Source organism: Hemicordylus capensis, chromosome 3 (genome assembly GCF_027244095.1).
Source record: "Hemicordylus capensis ecotype Gifberg chromosome 3, rHemCap1.1.pri, whole genome shotgun sequence".
Classification (NCBI taxonomy): domain Eukaryota; kingdom Metazoa; phylum Chordata; class Lepidosauria; order Squamata; family Cordylidae; genus Hemicordylus; species Hemicordylus capensis.
This window is the reverse complement of record NC_069659.1, coordinates 246,915,629-246,937,154: the sequence shown is the minus strand read 5'-3', so window position 1 is coordinate 246,937,154 and position 21,526 is coordinate 246,915,629. Positions and strand designations below refer to the sequence as shown.

The 21,526-nt window shown below is 42.2% G+C and overlaps 1 protein-coding gene across 5 annotated transcripts in view; it reads right to left on the bottom strand.

Annotated features, from left to right (window-relative positions):
- Nucleotides 1–21,526, bottom strand: part of MYOF (myoferlin) — a 137,583-nt gene that overhangs the window by 44,725 nt on the left and 71,332 nt on the right. For all 5 annotated transcript variants that reach the window (XM_053310744.1, XM_053310745.1, XM_053310746.1 and 2 more), the window contains 11 exons: nucleotides 21,079–21,203; nucleotides 19,793–19,899; nucleotides 17,430–17,622; nucleotides 15,804–15,959; nucleotides 12,600–12,731; nucleotides 10,504–10,667; nucleotides 9,334–9,448; nucleotides 5,682–5,787; nucleotides 3,289–3,428; nucleotides 2,942–3,115; nucleotides 127–235 (listed from right to left, as the gene is read on the bottom strand). In XM_053310744.1, coding sequence (XP_053166719.1) covers nucleotides 127–235; nucleotides 2,942–3,115; nucleotides 3,289–3,428; nucleotides 5,682–5,787; nucleotides 9,334–9,448; nucleotides 10,504–10,667; nucleotides 12,600–12,731; nucleotides 15,804–15,959; nucleotides 17,430–17,622; nucleotides 19,793–19,899; nucleotides 21,079–21,203 — 1,521 coding nt within the window. The remainder of the gene's footprint in view (nucleotides 1–126; nucleotides 236–2,941; nucleotides 3,116–3,288; nucleotides 3,429–5,681; nucleotides 5,788–9,333; nucleotides 9,449–10,503; nucleotides 10,668–12,599; nucleotides 12,732–15,803; nucleotides 15,960–17,429; nucleotides 17,623–19,792; nucleotides 19,900–21,078; nucleotides 21,204–21,526) is intronic.

The window sequence follows — 21,526 nt, the reverse complement described above, 5'->3', positions numbered from 1 at the left end:
ATTGACTTTGCAATTGTATTATATTGCTTATGTAAAACACTCCCCAAAGTAGTATATCTCAGAAAATACAATGTACAGACACCCCAAGAAATAATTTCTTGTGGGACAGTGCCTGCGTGAACTTACTGTCAAAATGGCACGAGACGATTGGAGTGTTTGCACCAAATACACGTGTGACTGTATCTTTGGCCTTCTCAGAAGTCTTCTCTCCATCATCTACACTTGTATCTGCTCCCTAAAATATATACATATGCATATTAATGTGGCTAAAAGTAGGTGTTTGGTTTTAATGCAATAATATTCATTCATTTATTCATAGGGATTCAACTTAGAACGAGGGTTTCTCTTGAACCTGCCTGAGTATCGCAATTATCCTAAGAGACCTTTCTCCAAGACCCCCTGCTATTGGACGGGAAATGATTGAGTGACGGTGGGATTTCTTTGGTGACAAGAAATCACCAAATGGAATTATGGAATGCATTCTCCTGAGACGTACCAGACACCAAGCCTATTGTCCTTTCAGCCGCAGGTTAAGAAGACCTTTTAATCTACCCAGATCTTTTAGATCTCTGGCCCACATGATGTGCAGCGTTACGTCTCCACAATGCTTCACACCAGGGCCGGTGTGGACTCCTAAGCAGCCCTGATGCTGCTCTGAATGGATGGTTATGTAAGCAATGCTACCACAGTTTTCCCCATTCATCAAAATGGAGAAAACTGGGGTAGCACTACTTGGAAACACAACACTGTGTATCATTATTATTTTATTTATTATTTACATTTTATATTCCGCTCTTCCTTCAAGGAGCCCAGAGCGGTGTACTACATACATAAGTTTCTCTTCACCTACTCTGTGAAGTAGGTTAGGCTGAAAGAGAAGTGACTGGCCCAGAGTCACCCAGCAAGTATCATGGCTGAATGGGGATTTGAACTCGGGTCTCCCCAGTCCTAGTCCAGCACTCTAACCACTCTACACCACGCTGGCTCTCAATAAAACCACGTGGGATGATGGTTTTATTTTTACTCTAAGCCAGGGCTGGTCAACTTTGGTCCTCCTGCAGATGTTGGTTTATGACTCCCATAACCCCTGGCTATTGGCTACTATGGCTGGGGATTATAGGAGTTGTGGTCCAAAAACAGCTGGGGGTGGGGGCCCTAAGTCAAGCATGCCTGCTCTAAGCTGAGGCTGTCAAGGTGCTATTGTGATTTTTTTTGTTATCAATATTGTTCTTGTAATTTGACCACTAGCTGTGCTGAATGTCATTTTGATAGATGAACAGGATAGCAAATTTTTAAAATAAATCAAATTATTAGAATCTTAAACCAATCATGCCCAGTGTACTCCAGAGAGAATGTTCAAGTGTGAGAGCAGTTCATTTCTAAGAGCAATTGATGATCACAGATGGACCTCTGTTAAAATAAAATAAAAAAGCCAGTTTCTGGCTGCTCTTTTCCAGGTCAACAACATGCAGATTTCAGGAGCTGAATTCCTCATACTTCAACTTTCTCTAGAAGGAAATTCTCAGGATTTCTACACTGCCATAAATCTAGAATTACATAACTGTTGCAGAGCACTAAATGTCATAGCAATTCAGTAGTTTCAAAGTAGTTTCATAGGGACATAAGAAGTTGCCATATACCGAGTCAGACCATTGGTCCATCTAGTTCAGTATTGCCTGCCCAGACTGGCAGCGGCTTCTCCCAAGGTTGCAGGCAGGAATCTCTCTCAGCCCTATCTTGGACATGCCAGAGAGGGAACTTGGAACCTAGATGCTCTTATCAGAGTGGCTCTCGCCCCTAAGGGGAATATCTTGCAGTGCTCACACATTTAGTCTCCCATTCATATGCAACCAGGGCAGACCCTGCTTAGCAAAGGGGACAAGTCATGCTTGCTACCACAAGACCATTTCTCTCTTCAAAGTGAACCTCAGCATGCATGAAAGTTTCTTCAGTCTTCCCCTCAAATAGGATAGACTGTGTATACAATGAGGAATGTGTGTGTAGATAAGACAGAATGGAAAGTCCCTGTGCATGGGGGATTTGGGCCCTTGCCCTATAACCTAAGCTGGCAAAAACTAGCCTATGAGCAGAATCCAGCCTATGAGTGGACACAAGGTTAAAAGGAGGCAGTGGGCATTTTCAAGGATCTTTGACCATGAGAAGAAGACCACTGAGAGTTTGAGATCACTGTGAATACTAACTGAAACATTAATGCTGAAACATTGGGCTGGTTCAGATGATGCTTCCCCCCAGAAACAGTCCATGTGATTAAAAGAGGGATGTGTCAAGAGTACGTCTGTAGTGATGTCTGATGTGCCACTCTACATGAACTCCACACATTAGTCTTTGTAGTGTGAGTAGAGCAGCTGTACAGCTGATTCACCACCTCCGCACAATGAAGGAATGTGATGTCTGTGAAAGACATCCTAATGTGCTTACTCTTGGCATGTCCCCCATTTGATAATGTGGACTGGAAAAATACTGTCTGAACCAGCCCTCAGAAAAGCAAGTTTCTGTAGTCACAGCCTGTTCAGACACTCTAATATGCCCCCAAGATTTTCTAAGTTGATGTCTGGAAACATTTGTTGTTTAATTGCCATTAGGCATACAGACGGAGAATGATATAGAATTTCAAAGCATCTCCTTATATGTCACTCTCAATGATTCTATAAGGAATGCTGGAAAACGAGAACACTGGTTTTAGCTTGGATTTTTAACTTGCTTAATTTGGTTAATTTTATTAGTCTGGTTTTATATTGTAACTGTTTTATAAATGTTGTGAGCCGCCCGAGCAGTAATGTACTGAAGGGCTGGGGTATCAAGGTTTTAAATAAACAAACAAACAAACTACTTTAACTTCCATCACCTTCCTTTTTCTCTACAAGAGACAGACTCATGTTACAACTAGACTAGGTAAGTAGGCTAAGCTGTTTTTACTCACAAGAGCTCCTTCAAGCTTAAAGATGGCTGCTGCACCATGGGTGTCTGAAGGAGCCATTTTTCTCCTCCAGCGTCTGCGGCGAAAAGTATCAGAACTGCGTTGCTTCAAGTGAAATTTCCACCCAATCAAAGATGCAAATTCCCATCCTTCATGATCTTCATAGGATGTGGTTCCCTATAAGATAATTGCAAAAACAAGAGCCACAGTAGTCAAAGTTTCAAAATGTAGGGTTAATTATAAATTATATGATCAATTCATCTCTTATGTTTAGACTACCCATTTTCTACCCACTCTATTGCTTGCAAGAAATGCAAATGTTTGATTGCAATTCTGTTTATTCCTCTCACCTTTGATGTTGGAGTTTGGTTTGGATCTTTTCTGCGTTTTCGAATCAGCCTTCTTCTTCTATGGGTATGATACATTTTCTCTGCTGCAACCCATGATTTTGGCTTAGTGTCAGGAGGGATAGTAATTCCATATTCCCAACCTAAAGTAACATAGTAAAGTATGTACTGGTTACTGAACTGGATTCTGCCTCTATGAATTTATTTAGTATTTACTGAAACCCTAGCTCTGTTTTATTTAGTTTTATTTATTATTAAATGTATTAATTGTTTTTTTCTACTAAAAATATCCAAAGTGGTATACACTTTTTTTTAACTAGTGAAAAATAAGAAGATAAAAGATACAAAAACAGTAGAACAGAATAAAACCAACAACTGACAAGTACTGGATTGCAGAAATCAGCAGCTGCCAAATATCTGCTGAAAGAAGATCTTTATTTGGAGACTGAAAGAGTCAATAGTGGGAGCCTGACAGGCCTCTGGTGGGAGGGAATTTCATAATCTAAGTGTCACAACAGAGAAGGCCTTGTCCCGGGTCATTGCCAAATATGCCTCTGATAGAGGCAGGACTTAAAGCAGGACCTGGAAAACTAAAGTACGTGCAGGTTCATATGGAAGATGACAGTCTTCAACGCTTCAGGATCCAGTTATTCAGATAGTTGATTCTTGTATAACATAACTTCTTATCAGTGCAATTCTTTCCCAGAGTTATGTGTCATCTCAATGTTTTGCACATTCCCAACGCCACATCAATAAAGGAGATTGTACTGTTTTTCTGAATACCTTGTTTAGATTAAAAACCATACTAAGTGCACTGGTTGACATCCAGAGCAAGGAACAGCATGTGGAACAAGCACTGATGTGCGGACTCAAGAGGACAGCTTAGCTGTGATTAAAATGGAGATTTGTGTAAGAGTGCTATTGTTCAAACGTTCCCATTACGACAAATGAGGTGTGTTGAAGCTGAGCAACTGTTGTGCTCAACACAAGTCTGGAATGCAAATGCCAAAATTTAGCGCAACAGCCTCGCACTAGGGATGTGCAAACCAGCTTGAGGTCGAGCCATCGAACCGGGCCTGTTCAACAGCTCAAACTCAAGACAAACTGGGCCCAGTTCAGTTTGGCTTGATTTTGAGCCAAACTCCCCAGGCCGGCTCAAGGGTTCGGAATTTTTTTAAAAAAACAAAATTTAACGCCCCGTCTGGTGGCCTCAGGAGTGTGCTGCTGTGGCCACAGGGAGGTCTCAAATAGTCCCCGCTCCCCCCGGTCTTTTTTGGCCATTTATGAGCCTTTTCAGCCCTCTGCCTGCGGTGGCCATTTTTAAGGCCACCACGCATGTGCACTGGCCATTTGTGTGACCGGGTCACCATGACATAGCAAATGTTGTCATGGGCAACTGTGCTCCCACTGCTGCAGGGGGTGGGGGGAGGATGGAGGGGGGAGCCCAAAAGGAGGGAATTTCAAAATGTATTGAAAGGGAGGCAGACAGCACCCTTATACTGTGCCTCTCTTGAAGAGGATACACCAGGGGAGGAGAAAGGAAGGTTTGATTTTGTGGTTTTCTTTTCTCAGCACTAACATGCTGTACTATTGCTGCCACACAGTAACTATCTGGTTTTGCTGGATCTCACATTGACAAAGGCAGAACTTGGGTGCGTTCCTTCCTTGAGTTTTGGTCTGTTTTGTTTGTGAGATAGTGTTGTGGCCAGAAATGGACAGTGGCAGCTCTCTTTCTGTCTCTATGTGTAATATTTCTTTGTGATTGCTGTGAAGAGCTCCATGTCTGGCCTCCATGTCTGAGACTAACTGGTGCTTCACTCACTGTTCTGTTCTGTTCTGCATTCTGCATTGCAAGGTGTACTTGGTCAAAATGTGGCTGAAGTTGCCCTAGTGAGCTTATGGCTATGCTTGCTGCTAAGGGTGGTACTGTGGCAGCTGTTGCAATACTAGGAAGAAAGCAGCCATAATTGTGTGTGTGAGAGCAACTTGTGCCAAAAATGTTATTGCAGTGCAGGCACTGTGGCTAGCAGTAGATTCTGGGTCAGTAATACCTTTTTGGCCATTTTTGGTCTGTCTTTGAAATGTGTGTTCTGTGCTGGGAGGGACAGCTTCCCTTCACACAGCTTCTGCAGTGTGTTTCAAGGTAGGGTTGCAAAATGCATAGCAAATTACAATGCAAAACTTGAGCAAAACCGCTCGCTCCACAAACCCGATTTAAGGGGAGGGGGACTTAGTCGGGTTAACCGCCAGGTGGCAACCGGGCTTGGCTGTGAGCCCAGTGGCTCCCACGATCATCCGAAATTGGGCTAGGCTCCCCTAGCCCGATTTCGGCTGATTGTGGGAATGGCCTCTCTGTGTTAAGAATTTGAAATGAAGTGGATCCTTCTAAACCGTACCTTTTTCATCCACTGCTCGATTTATATCATATTCCCAGGCATCATCATCCAATATCCAACCTGGAGGGCAGGTTATTTCACTGGGTGGTGGTGCTTTTTCTCCATTCTTTGAAATAGAAAACACAAACACACAAACTGGTTTGGATCTTTTTGCATATTTAAACAATTGGTTGGATCTTTTCTACACTTGCAGCACAGCTATACAATAACTATAACTATATTAACAGCAACTCTAGATAATAGAATTGTCTTGTGCCACCCTTAAGTCTAACTATTTCATGGTGGCTAAGCTTTTGTGAACTTGAGCACAATTAGCAGAAGCAAAGTGGATACTAGCCCACAAAATTTTTATGCCATAATAAATCTAAGTCTTCAAGGTGCCACAAAACTCTCTGTTGTTCTTGGGACAATAGACTAACAAGGCTATCTCTCTGGAATCAGAACCACTTAGACTGAACACAAACACAAGCCTTTCACAAAAAAAGTACGTAGATCACAGTGAACTGGATTCCAGCTTCTCAGATCCACGAACAGAGTCCTTGCTGTTCTCAGAATCAGTGCTGAGCTCACAAAGGAGTCCTTCCATAAACTCAACTCTCCCTCCATGAATGGAAGGATCTCCATTCATGCCAGCATTAAGTTAGGATCCAAATCAATATGCTTTCAGATCTACAGGGTGTGCTTTCAAAGCTGTAACACAGTCACTCATAGTAAAAGTTGATACCAGGGAGCTCTGCAGAGACTGCACAATCCTCTCTGGAGAGCAATTTCATTCATTTCTTAGTATCATTTATTGCACATGTGTTGGAGTAAAAAGAAGCATAGCAATAAGAGCTCTAACAAGATTGTGCATTCAGATGAATGAAGTAATGTGAACATAAGCATATCCCTTGCTTATTTTAACTTTTCAAATCTGTGAATTTTAATTTGGAAAAGAATTCACACAAAATAGATTAAGTAAACTGATAGCTGGGTTTTCAGAGAGACTATAGTTGTTCTATACTGCCATCTGTTGGCCAAATTATATTATGTAGATTATTTTCAGTCCTATGAATGCTTTCATGGGTTACTTTGGTGGTTTTATGTGAGGCTTCATTTCCCTCTTGGGAAGCTGGAGAGAGACATTTGTAATGCATTCCGGACAATGGAGGTTTTGGATTTGCACTATAAGCAGAGTGAAGCGAGAGCTTCTTTTGAAAAGCCTTGAAGCTCAGTCTGTAGCATGTAGCAATGTGGTATGTATCAATATGACAAGACAGCTTCAGAGAAAGCCTGAAACGTTGCTTTAAAATCCCAGATTGCTAAAAACATAATTGCAGAAATATAAATAAGAATTTAAACCCATAAAATGTAATCCAGGAAAGTTAAGTGTTCACTGGAGTTGCTTGGATTATTTTAAACTCATGCATTTTAATTCTAGCCAAAATAGTGAGTGCATGACTTGGAGGAGAGACCCTGTACATTATCTAATATGATTGATTACGCTATTACTCAAATTGTGGTAACTCAGCAGGTGAATGAATGAATGAATGAATCTTTATTTTGATCACAGACCAGAGAAAGGAAGACAAGACTAAATAATTCTTACATACTACTAATCAAACATTTTAGATAATAACAACGCCATTAAAGTAAAACAAGCATTCCAATCAACTTATCTTCTGTTGAACCTATGCTGCTGTAAAACAAAACTCTGCTACACTTAAAAGATAATATATAATTCATATCAGATAAAAGATAACTTACATGAAACTTATCCGAACACTCAGGGTAGTCTTTTTAAAATGGTAGCAAATAATAACTACAAATGCTATAAAAACTGCAGTATAACAGAAAATAAGCTGTTACAATACTTTTGGTATTACACGGACATAGGTGCTCTGCATACGGAACCTTCTTAAATCTTTCTTCAAGCACAGCTGTACGCAATGCATCTAAATGGACTAATGAAAAAGCTTTACGATATTTAGGAACAGTAATCTGACCAAGGTATCTGGTAGGTTTGATGTTAAAAACTTGAGTGCCCAACACCATAGACTTGGTTACATGGCTTAATTCTATTTGCTGTTCCATGTCACCCACTCGCGACTTAATCATTAATCTAGCCTTTTCATAGCCCATTGCTACAAGAAAGTCCAAGGAGAAGCTATAATGACACAATTTCCTAACTTAGGAGTTATAAAATTGACTTAGTATGCCCAGTTAAGAATATTGTCTGAAACCTTATTTAAATCAATGCTGCAACCTTGTAATTAGTATCAGGAAGCAAATACAGCATTCAGAGGCTATGTTCCCACAACCAGAATGATAGTGGTTAAAGAGTTAACTGTGATCGGCAAGTCCCATATGCTCCTGCAGAGTCATGAGAACCTGGAATTTCCAAGCAATCCCAATTAAATCACTGCAGTTAACCAGCAGTTAACCGGGATCGCAAACCAGGATGGTTAGTGATCCCAGCTAAATGCTGGTTAACTGCAACGATTTAACTAGGATTCCCCAGAAATTCTGGCTTCTCATTGTTGGAAGTTAAGGACTATGTGCTGTCTCTTGTCTCAGACAGTGGAGGACAGACTAGTGAGTCAGAGGGCTAGAGGGTCAAGACATTGGTCATCCCTTCTCCACTGCTCTGACACTATCCCTTTGGAATGTAGATTGCTAATCTCAGGGACTTCCTTCCTTCCAGCAACTCACTTCCTCTCTCTCTTCCCTACGGGTCCTTCTACCTTGCAACATGGCAAGCTCCTCTCCCTACACCATGTGTGCAGAGAAGATGCAGAATCCATCTGCATCCAGCTAGCTAGATAGATTAGAGATCCTAACTCCTCACTTTCCTATCTAGAATGGAGTTCCTTAATAAATGCCTTATATATTGATTTGAAACTATGAATTGGCTCCAAGTTACTTTACTCTCAGCATACACGCATGCCTAAGTAAATTCCGCTGTGTTGTGCCTCTGTGCACTCTACTATAATGAAAAAGGGATTCTCTTACCACAGAGAATTCCCAACGCTCATGAAACACTCCATGGGAGCATGTGGAGCTCACCAATTGCAGTTAATTCTTTAAAGCCTATTGATCTGATTGTGAGAACGTGGCCTAAGTATAAATTCGGTATGTCACCAAATGTTGTGCATGTCAGCAGCATAGACAAATATATACATTATTTTATCAGTGCTCAGTGTGGCTTATTGAAAGCTTGCCTGTTCTATAGTGAATTTTATTCAGCAGTAAGGGGAAAAGATTCTCCTCTCCTTACAAATACAATTAGCATTTTACCTGGCAATAAATGTCCTAAGATTGTTTCTGTGAAGGCTTCTTTTGCCTATTTAGCCAAGTGGAAAAGACCAGCAACTAATTCTATCATGATATGACACTGATATGATAGGACATTTATTGATATAACAGTGGTAGGTTTGTTTTGAAGTTGAAGCTTGAGATCAATCTTAATTCTATTTTCATTGTGCATGCTCAGCTCACTTCAGTTCTTATTTTGAATTCAGTTGTGTGTATTGTGTTTTTACCTTGTGGTCTGGATTTTACATATATTTGACAAGAAAACTAACCAAAATATTGACTTGTCTTGTTTGTGTTAGAACGGTACCTAAACAGGTGCTATGGAAACAACTATTAACCCCAAAACAGCATGTCTCACCACATCTGTATAACTAGCTTCAGCTGCTTTCCATTCTCCTCCAGGAAAACGGCTCTCATTTTGATACACTTCATCAGTATACTCAGAGTGACCAGCATCTGCTTCGGTCAGCAAGCTGTTAAATGAAAAGAAAAATTTCAAACTACTGTGTTAAGTACCAAAAGATCTTCAGCAACATGCCTTATTGTTATTCGCCTACTGGACTGAAACATAACTTATTTAATAGTGTAGAAGGCCATATCTTATACAGCAGGAAAATCTGGGATAAAAGAATGGATGTTTCATATAGACATGAAAGAGCAACATAAGCCCTATTCAGTCATTCTAACACTGGGTACAGTGTACCCCGGAAGACAGGTAGAGAGGGAAAGGAAGCATGCTGGTTAGTTCCATCCTCCTGAGCCAACCTGCTCCTTAGCCATGCCCTCTACTCTCCCCGGGTTCAGTGTTTGTCTGAGGAGAGCAGTGATGAACTGGAGGGTGGGTATGGGGAAGACTCCTTCTGTGTGATTTAAAATACTGTGGATGTTCCACAGTTCAAAATGGCACCCCACAGTGCTAGACGGTGCAGTGGGACAGCATTGTGGCAGCCAGGAGATATCTGACCTGTATAGCAGTCCCTCCAGTTAGCTGATTTGAAGTTGTACCCATGTGATTCAGGCCAAGTCTAATCACTCCAAGAAAACACCTTATCTGGAGGACAGACATTCCTCTGGCATGGTCAGATTTGGATCAAACCATGTTGCAGTTTGTGGTTAGCTTCACTTTGTAGAAATCATCAGCAACATTTTTGCATTTTCAACATTTTCAAATCACGATGCTTTTCTAAAGTGTTGAAATTTCCTCTTGCAATCAGGAAGCTATTATTTATGTCCTGCAGACTATGCGTCATCTAGCTAAGGAAATGGGGAAGGACAGCAATTAAACATGTTGCCAGGGAATAATTTTTTGCACGTAATTTCTTTTTTATTGAATTGTAAATGACCTGATGTAAATGCCCTGGACAACTTGATGTTGTTCCAACAAGTTTTTAATGGAACTGATTTCTCATAACACTTGGTGTTTTATTGCCTTGCTCACTTTCTGAAAAGGTCTGAAATTTCCTCAGTGGGAAATTACATAAGCTCCTCCCTTTGTTTTATGGTAGGAATACCCAAACAAAAATCTGACCTTCTTTCCGGATCAACGTCCCATTCGCCTTCCCACTCCCAGCCTTTGGGAGGCAAAAAGTACTCTCTTTTCAGTTTGATTTTCCCTGTGACATCAGAAAACTTGTGGCGGCCAACGAGTCCTGAAGTCCCCCATTTCCCAAACACAAGAGCCTGATTTTCATACTGGAAACAAATAAAATAAGACAAACTTGACAACCTGGAGCAAAGTTCTAGATATTCAGCATCTGCCTGACATTAGAATCAAAAGTAAGACCACCTATTTCTCACATTGATCAGCACAAGGGACTGCCATGGCAGCCCTGGGACAGTCAGTACAGTGGTCAACAGCCAGAGTATTGTTGCACTAGCACAAACATGTTGAGTTAGCACAAGAATGTGGTGCAAGGTAGTTCAGCAAAGATGGGAACTTCTGTCCCAGAGTAGTGTTGCACAACTTTTGTTGTGCAACTGTTCTGATGGTGATACTGGCTGCTCAGTTTCTTGCAGCACTACAACTTTGTGTGGCTCCGTAAACTTAAGTGCACACAACTTCTCTCACTGTGCTAGTGCAGCACTAGTCTGTACTAGGGATGTGCAGAACCGGTTCATGATCAAACCAATCAGCTGCAAACCAGGCCGGTTCGAGCAGTTAAAACATGAACCACTTCGAACTGGTTCGAGCTGGTTCAGTGGTTCGACTGTCCCAGCCTGTCAGTTCAACCAAACTGGTTTGCGGAGTGGTAGTTCAGTCCAAATTCAGTCTGAACCGCTGCTACTGGTCTGTGCACACCCCTAGCCTGGATATCAGTCTTTTATACATATTTATTATTTATTTATTCGATGTCTATACTGCCCGTCTAAAAATGGCTCAAGGCAGTTTACACAGAGAAATAATAAATAAGTAAGATAGATCCCTGTTCCCAGAGGGCTCACAATCTAAAAAGAAACATAAGATAGACACCAGCAACAGTCACTGGAGGTACTGTGCTGGGGGTGGATAGGGCCAGTTACTCTCCCCCTGCTAAATAAAGAGAATCGCCACGTTAAAAGGTTCCTCTTTGCCAAGTTAGCAGAGGCAAAAATATAAAGCCTTCCTCCACATAGTTACTGCTATAAAGACTTTTTATAACAAAGGGTTGTGGCAAAATATTTATAATTGCATGCATTGGTTCACAGTGGTGAAATCATGCTCACCGCAAGTACATGGATGGAACATGTAAGAAGTAACACTTATGCTTTTTCTAGAAGTTCCCTGAAGTTGCTACTTGGGAGTACACATGCATAGGATTGGGCTGTAAATCATATAATGCTTGGTGCAGATTATGGAAGAAGATAGACTGTGCTACTTTATAAAGCAAACTTGGCAATTTTCAAAATATGTTGAATAATATAGGCTTATTTATAAGGTCTGAAGCAGGGCTTCATTTGAGCCAGGGTTTTCAGTATCATGTGGAGTGTGAATAATGTGAGCATTTTAGCATGCCCATGTCTATCTTTCACTCACTAGTGGCTAACAATAATGAGATTCCACAAAAGTGGGATCAAGGGAATGCATTATGGGTGACTTTCAGTGATACTTGAGAGAAAACATCTCTCATTTTAGAAATTAAACACTGGACTGATGTGTAGGATACTGTATCTTCCCAAGTGGTTGATTTCACTGAAAGGTGATGTATCACACTGTACCTCATCAAGAGGGCAGCCTATGATGCCAATTATGACAGTGACAACAATTGAGTAATAAATGCACCAAATTTAACTTCACATGATAAAACTGAGATCAAAACCTCCTGTTTGATGAGACTACTGAGAGAAATGTTCCCATGCCTTAAGTCTAATGGGCACAATCTCTTGGGCCCACTGAAATGAATGAAAGTTGCACAAACACCATCAAAATGTATGTTCTTGCATAGCTGCCATTTGTTTCAATGGAGCATGGACAGAGAATTTCATGGTGGAATGTGCCATTATCTATTCAATGGAAAAGCTGTCTCACTCACTCATAGAATTTAAAGTAAATTGCAAAATGTAGAGTAAGCCACCCTTCTCAGAATTTTCATTTAAATAGCAAAATTCAAGCTCTAAAAATAATCCAGTAATCATTAGTACACGTACCATTTCAGCAAAGACACTAAATGTTCCTTCTGCAAAGCTATTAAACTTCTTTTCAACTGCACTCAAGCCAAGCCAAAAGTTGACTCGCAACTGTACGGGTATTTTAGTGCCGTTGCTTTTGTCCTGTGGGTACTAAAACAGATTTTTTTTTAAAGAGAAGAAAGAACTGTTGCTCCCAGATGTAACATTAGCACCAACAAAAACATACATAACAGAAAACACCCATGGTCTGTGCCGCAAAAGCAGATTATTGGCACGAGCTGGCCCAGCATTCTTTGGTGCCAGGGGTCACATCAATATTGTAGCAAAGCTTAGTTGCTTTTAAAGTTCAGCAGTACCATGGGCGAAACTACCATTAGGCAAAGGAAGACAGTTGTCTGGGGGCCCCACTGCCTTGCCCCCCCCCCGAGACACCTCACAAGACTCCCCATTGCCCCCTGCCCAGCCTCAAGTCCCCTCAGCCACTTGCCCTGTTTGCCTTCTCTCCTGCTTGTACTCCTGGCAGGCAATCTAGGCAGCAGGCAAGTTGCAAAGAGCTCATTTTCTCCCTGCTGACTCTCAGCTGATAGGTGGGTGGGCGGGGCTTCCAGGGAGGCCTCTGTGAAGGCTGAACTGGATTAGGTTTGCAGGGAGGCCCCAAGCAAGCAAGGAAGAAGGCAGGCCGGCCCCCACAGCTCTCTGCAGCAGACCCTCTGCCCAGCCCAGCATTTGCCAGGTAGAATGTGAACTCCTTTTTGTGGTCACCCCCCCACCCCCAGATATATAGGGATCTGCTTGCCATAGGGGTTTGATATGGTGGGGGGGCGGGCGAGGAGAGACTGAGAAGTCTCTGAATATTTAATTTAAAACAGCTTGGAAAATTTGCTAGCTTAAAAAACTATCTAAAAAGTCCTATAAGTGGCTTGTTTCATGGCAGAAAATTATAAAAACTTCTGGAACAAACAATATTATATTTATTTTATTTATTCATTCATTATTTTATAAATACACTTATGTTCAAGTTGTTTTGCAACCCAGAAGGTCTGAGTGAGAACTGTGAAGCATGTGTTGTGCTTTTATTTTATTTTATTTTATTTTTCTTGTGTGTGAACTGCTCCCCAATAACTCGCAGGGACTTCAGGGTAAATCTGGCCAACATGTGAATGCAGCACCTCCATTCCAGAAGAGATGTGTGTTAAAGGGCTTTAAAAGCCTCCTGTGAAAAACCTCCTGCAATCAAACTTTACTGAATTTGTTCAAAATTCTGAGAAAACATACATAGGCTCACACTGCATGGTTGAAAGTCTCCTTTGCTAATCTGCAGCGAGGGTCCCATTTTAATGTTTAGTGTTTCTAGTGTGTTCTAGGCATTAAAAGTAGCACAAATATATAGTACTCAGTGTATATCACTGTATATTGTGAAAAGTGTGTGTGTATTCAGTGAAATGTATTTCTAGGCAGCATACTTATTTTGAAATATCAGACTTAAATCCTTGGGGACCTGGAGTGTGCGGAGGCCCTGGACTTTGAGCGGCGGGGGGGGGGATTTTAAAATCTCGTCTCTGGGCCCACTCCAACCTTGCTATGCCCCTGAGCAGTACCCCAAAACAATATTTTATGTAGAATAATGTTCTTGATTTGCCAGCATGCAGGAGGTAAACAAAACCAGATTGCTAATCATTTTCCTGTTATTTCCATTCCCAGCTCTCACTCAACAATGTATGCCTCAGCCCAATTCTGAGAACTTGACAGTAGTCGCCATTGTTAATATTATCTTGTCATTTCCCCCCCCATAATTAAAACTGAAGGGACATTTCAGCCTCATCCCTGAAAAAGTGGATGGCCTAGCCCAGGCCTCTTGATTGATAGGGGGCAACCCCAGAAGAAGTTACTTAGGAAGATAAGCAATGGGCAGTTATACTGAGGGGAAAGAATTCTGTTGGGTCTCTGCATCAGGAGTGAATGATATGGAGTAACTAGGAGGAAGCAACTCCATCCATTGCTCCAAAACCAACACCAGTCTCTGGGAGGAGGCTGTGCCACCCACCTGAACTGACTTGCTGACAAGATTCTGTCATCCTCTTCGCTTGAGACAGGGAGAGGAGCAGAAGGTGCTAGTTTCTGCTTGGGCTGCAAGGCAGGCAATCCTTTCTAGGGAGGTGCCTGTATGAACAGCACCTTGTAGCTGGTGACGAAGCCACTGGGGCATGCTGGTACCATGCACAATGGGCGCATCAGTCCCCTAGGAGTATTAGTCCCCTAATGGGGCTCTCAAGAGGAACCAGACAGAAGCTAGGACATTATTGTCAGACAGTTTTTCAGTCCATTTATTAATTGTGCAATAAAAATAAAAAGCCAGAAGGAGCTGTTTGAATTTCTCAGATCAACACCAATCAACTCAAATATTTCAACAGTCCATTGAACGGAAGTAAGGTACAAGCATTCAGCCTTAATATATTATGTATCTGACTGTCAAAACAAGAATACAAAGGGTGTTGTCTATATTTCTGAGTGGCTACCATCTTGAAAAACATGGCTGACTAGCAAAAAATAAACAAATACCCCCATTGGAGACCCCTCAGAGCCCATCCCATGTGCTGTGAATTTGGTTTGTGTCAGGCTGTAAATGCAAAAAGTATTAGAGGGGGACATATGGACATACAAAGAGATGTGGTGATATCATAAGCTTTCTTCTCTTTGGAAAGTAGGCTAAATATTAATATTAAAAAAGAGGGATAATGATTGAATGGTCCAATCCCATCTGATGCAGAGATACAGTATAATTACATACATACATACACCTTGTCAAGCAAAGACTGATTGGAAAAGGGCAGGCCTGAGCAGTAAATCATGCAGAGACACAGCAGGCAACCTCCTCTATGGATAGGTAACCTGGGCAACCAGAAGCCTTTATTTTATTAATTTATGTCACACAACACATGCTTTGGGAAATACTAGTTCACGTCAATAAAGACGAAACAGATACACATAGACAATGTAAGGCTGAACACATATCTGTTTAAATGGTACACTCTGGGCTGATTGTCTCTATCAAGACAGTTCCTATGTTGTTTAGACTGCTGTTCCTGGAAGCTCTTTATTCAGCTGCGCAGCCTGATACAGGCCAGCCCTGAAAATGACTACCCGCCATAGACTTTGAATTAGTAGTGCAGTATAGCGCTCCAAACCGTTGTGTGGACATGCTTATGTTTAGGTCTCTGTTACCTTTAAAAAGATGGTCTGGGTGCTCCCACAATATTTCCCAGAGGCTCCAGGACATGTGGTGGAATATATGATCTGGTGAGCAGGAATGCGCGCACAGGCGAGCCTCTTCTCCCCCCGGATCATCCAAATGATCACATCAGGCATGCTGTTTTGTGGCTTTTGTTTTCAATAAGCAGAACAACACAGTTTTGTAAAATAGCAGTATTTCCTATTAATATCAGCTATTAATAATATAATATGATTTCACAGACTTGCATTTAAGAGAAAATACATTTTGAGTACTTTGCTTATATGGAATTATATCACCTTATACAGAAGCGACGTGAAAGACCCCATACAAAGAACCCCCCAATTATACAGAAAACCTGGTTACATTGCTGTTCCGTGAACTGAAGATTATTTTATATACTTTAACCAAGTTTACCATTGCATATACATTCATCAGGGCCACACAGCGAATCCCAGCTCCCTAATGTGTCTACCTGCATACAGAACAATGGGCCATGCATTTTAATATAAATGCGTACATTTATCTATATATCTATATCTATAAACACACACGTATGTGCTTATATGTTAGAAAATGCATGACTGCTGTTCATAATAGTACTACCAATATTTGGAGGAGGAGGAGTAGCAACAGCAGTAAAAGTATTCATACTCTTGTGGCACCTAAGGCAAATGTCCCAGGCCACCTCATGGTGCAGTGGGGAAATAACTTGTCTAGCAAGCCAGAGGTTGCTGGTTCAAATCCCCACTGGTATGTTTCCCAGACTATGGGAGATACCTATATCGGGCAGCAGCGACATAGGAAGATGCTGAAAGGCATCATCTCAACTGCATGGGAGATGGCAATGATAAATCCCTCCTGTACAGAGGCGTAACTATAGGGGGGGCAGGGGGGGCACGTGCCCCGGGCGCCATCTTTTCTGGTCACGTGGGGGGCGCCACCATGACAAAATTTTTTTTTTAATTTTTTGTTAATACAAATGTTTCCTGCTCAGTGCAGCAGCGCTGCAGCAGTCAAGGGAGCGCGTTGGCGCCCCCTCCCCCACGAGCGGTCCCTTCTGCGCCACCCGTGCCCCCCCATTGCTTTGCTGGCACCTGGCGGCCAGTCCGTGGCCTGGCTTGGCGGCGGCGGGCGCTTGTGAGGAAAAACCTAAGTATAATGTAGTATGTTGGGGGGGCGGGGGTTCCTTTCAGTGCTTGCCCCGGGCGCCGTTTTCCCTAGTTACGCCTCTGCTCCTGTACTCTACCAAAGAAAACCACAGGGCTCTGTGGTCACCAGGAGTTGACAACGACTTGACAGCGCAACTTTACTTTAAGGCAAATGCATGTGTGGTATGTGAGATCTCTTGGGAGAGGGTCAACTGGGCTTCTATTATGTCATCAAATAGGAGGGAAGATGCACCCTAAGTCTAAGAAAAAAAGGGTCTATGTGCTGTGAGTGACAGGTACGGAGGAACTAGGAGAGCTGAAGGTCTTGTGCGTCTTTTTCCTCAGAGCCCCTCTATCAACTCCTGTTAGCTGAGAAATGAATTCTGATCTAGAGAATGCCACATACTGTACATATGCTGTCCATGTGGAGGTAATTAATATAGAATATCATTTATAGAGACAACAAACCTCTTCAGATAGCAGTATTAATTTATCCAACCAATCTTCAATATCTGCCAGAGTGTCCTTCACATCTCTGGCTTCAATCCTCAGCCTTCCTGCTGCCTCCTGAATCTGCTTGAGGGATCGGAGCCGTAGTTTTTGCAACTGTGTGTCGAGGAGTGTGACATTATGTTTTCCTTCAATGAGAGGGAATGGCTTACTGAAATAAGGAACAAAGAGGTTTCTTAGTAATAAAACACTGTTCGTGGAAACTGCTGTCTAGCCAGACTTCAGGTTCTCAGTAACATCACAAGCACTGCTTAAGGTGTTGGTTGGGGAGTCTCGAGTAGGGATGTGTCCGAACTGCAGTTTGAAGCGTGGTTTGAGCACTTTTAGGGAAATTTGAAAGGGAACTTGGAGAAAAAGGAGTGGAGAGCAGGTCCTTACCTGCTCTCTGACACCCCATTCAGCTTCCTGCTGGGGCGGGGTTTATCCCAATAACCCCCTGCATGCCATCAGCATGCACATGGCATCTGTGCATGCGTGGACACCATTTTTCATGGTCAGCATGGTGTTGCTGACCACACAAATGGTGCCCATGCCCATGTGGATGCCATGTGCATGCTGACACCGTGCCAGGGGTTATTGGGCTGTTTGCTGCCCCAGCAGGAAGCTGAATGGGGTGGCAGAGAGCAGGTAAGGACCTGCTCTCTCTCCTTTTTCTCCAAGTTCCCTTTTGAATTTCCCTACATGTGCTCGAACCACGCCACAGTTGGGGCACATCCCTAGTCTCAAGATGAAGACTCTAGCAGTGGAGCCTGAGATCCTTGCTTCCTGGGGAAATGCAGGCAAAGGGAACTGCTGGCCTGGTCTCTGTTGCTCTGCAGCTCTTTGCAGATGGCCGGAGAGAGTCCTGCAGTTTTTCAGTCCAACAGGATCAGGTCACCTGAGGAGCCAATAAGGTCCCATCTGGCTTTGTGTAATAGCGCTCTCTCTCCCCCTCCTCAGTTTGAGCAATAAGTTGCTTGGTACAGGTTGAAGTCTGCTAAACCCTGGCCTGACATATTGCTTTATGCCTGGTGACAGAAATCTGCCAAGTTAAAGTTATTCATAAATGTAAACACTAGTTTCAATATAGATTCTTGGGAAACATCCCTGCTTACCTCCTTCCGATGTGAGAACTGTCCACTTACTCCTATGCTCTGCTTTCTGTGTTTAACCAGTTATCAAATCATAAGAGGACCTGTTATCTTACCCCATGACTGCTAAGTTCACTCAGGAGTCCTAGGTGAGGAGCTCTGCCAAAAGCTTTTTGGAAGTCCACACACGAGACCCAATTTAGGCAAGATAGCATCATGTGATTTTTCTAATATAAATAGCAGTTGCATTGGGCGTGCAATATCCCTGTTTTGGGACTGCAGCTTAGGAAGGAAGGAGTCTTTAACCCTTACCATTTGCCACAGACTAGATTGCTGCCCATCCCCATGGCTGCTTTGGCAATGAAAAGGTTTCTGGGGGAGGAGGAGTCCACCGGTGGAGGTTGAGAACTATGGCAAGAACAGTGTTAAAAGCCCCTTTCGCCCAGCTGGTGTTTCATCCAGCTACTATTTATGTTTTAAAAAACCAACCATACAAGTCTCAATCATGTCATAGGCATATTGTCTAATTTGGGTCTAATATCTATTGGTTCATCCCTATCCACATTTTTCTTGAGACTCTCAAAGAACTCCAAAAGCTTGGTGAGGCAGGACTCCCCTTTGCAGAAGCCATGCTAATTCTTCCTCAGCAAGGTTGTTTCTTTTATATACTTAATTCTAACTGCCCAGAGACTTGCATTTTGGGTGGTATACAAATGTGTTAAATAAATAAATAAAGTTAACAATACTTTCCACCAATTTAGTCATATAGGTATTAGCTGTATTGGCTTGTATTTGCTTCTAATTTCTTGGCTTACCTTTTTTTTTTTTTTTTTTTTAGAAATGGCTACCTTTTAATCATCCAGTAAGGAGATTGCTTAATTTTAGTGACAGTACCTATGTCATCATGAACATATTGTGCTGTCTTTTATAATTTAATTCTAGTAGATGATTTACATTATTCTCCCCTTCCCCTTTCTTTCCTGCTAACATTATTTATCCACTTTATTTTTATCCTGCTCCTCCTACAAGGAGTTCAGATGGCAAATGAATTTATCCCAAGGCTCTCAGTTTTTTGTTACAGGATTTCTTTCTCATATATGCATTTTGCAAAAGAAGAACTCAAAGGAAGGAAGAACAAACATGTCAGCATTTTACTTTTCAAGCTTAACCAGTGTTGAAAACTGGAAGGCACAGAACAGCAATACTGAATTTTGGGACAGTCCTAGAGAGGAAGCATAAGAACTAATTTACCTTAAGTCTTCCATAAGTTCATCGATTAGCTTCAACCAGATCTCTGTCAACCGGTTTTCTGACACTTTTGCCTGTATTCCTGACTTAAAAGCTTTTATATTTGTTTGCTGCAGATTTAATGAGTTGAATAAGTCCATATCAGTTAGCCATTTGGATTCATTTATCAATATAATTTTCATAACCAGGAATTGTTTTCATAATAATTTTCATTTAAATTTCTGCTGCCCGGTTGCTGCCTTGTGTGCAGCAACAGGAGCTGCATGGCTCCTGGTGGCAAACCCGCCTAAATACCCCCTTAAACCAAGTTAGTGGAGCAAGCACTCTGCTAGCCACATTTTTTTGGTCGTGTGTCTGCCGCAGCTGTTTGCAGTCGCGGCAGACACACTTGGGGAGGGGGGACCCCAGTGCACTGGCGCAGTACATTACTGGGGCTCCGGGGGCAGCATGGCATTGGTTCTTCCTTGCGCCCGAACCCCAGAGTTTCTGGACGAGCCGTGGTTGGGTACAGGAGCACCCGAGCAAAGCCACCACTCATCTGGGTGAGCAATCCACCTGCCCAGGGAAGTCGGTGTGCTTGTCTGCTAGGTGGTAAGCACTTTTGGCTTCCTCCCTGCATAACAGGGTAGTCCTTCCCACTTGATCGTGGGAAGAGCTTCACTATGTTTTAATTGCCTATATTGTCACAGACTTGATGGGAGTAATTGGAATTCATCTTGTGGCACTGAGAAGAATTTTTAGTGATTATTTTCCTTTATCAACTGTGAAAGCTGATTGATTGCTTTTGCTACCCATAGTTTCCTAGAACTGTCTGCTTTCCAGTTAATATATGTGGGTTTCCCCATAATGCTATGTTCATATGAGCATAGGGATCAAAGTTCAGTTGTCTTGTTAAGTCCTTCCAGGTGTGTTGGGCTACGTGTATTATAGGGGAATAGCAAAGAAGGTGCTTAACATACTTGGAGCCCAAGATTTTGCCATGAAGACATTTCTTTGAGGAAATGGCAGACCACGGATTGCTTACTCTAAACTCCAATTACTAGCAAAAGCAGGGGGCTTCAATCTGGTAAGCTTTAGACTCTACCATAATACATTTTTAATTGCACAAACTAAACATTGGAGATCCTATGTCAAAGGGGAAAGCCCAGAATGGACCCTAGAGCTGCTCTATTCTTAGAAAACGAATATGTGTAGAGGGATAAATCAGTAAGTTATACTCCATTCTTTTTATAGTCACATCATCAGTATACATGGATTATATGAAAAAGAAGCAGTTGTGAATGACTTACCAGTTTGTCCACTATTGCAAGAATAAGATTTAAAGGGTCCAGTCTATGGCTTATATCCTCCCAAAAAGAAGTCAGTGTCACTACTGGCTTTGTGTTTGCCCATGGTAGGTAGTAATAGTAGTTTCCTGAGATGAAATATTCATGGGTTAGCAATTATTCCGGGGCATACGTCAGGGTATTGCTAGGTATTCGAAAGAGCTGGGGCCTAGACCCACAAGTCCAACCCTCTGATTATTAAACTGAATCCTAGCCCCCCCCCGAATAATTATGTATGCTTTAAAAGTCTCTAATATTATAATATAGCACCTATGAATGAAGGTGGAAGCAGCAGAGAGCTAGGTGAGGCTGGGAGTTCTCTCCCCATGCTCTGTGCAGGTGCCTCCACTGCTGCACTTTGTTTCTGGAAGAGATCATGGAGGAGGTGGATGGCTGGAGAGCTTTGGAGCTC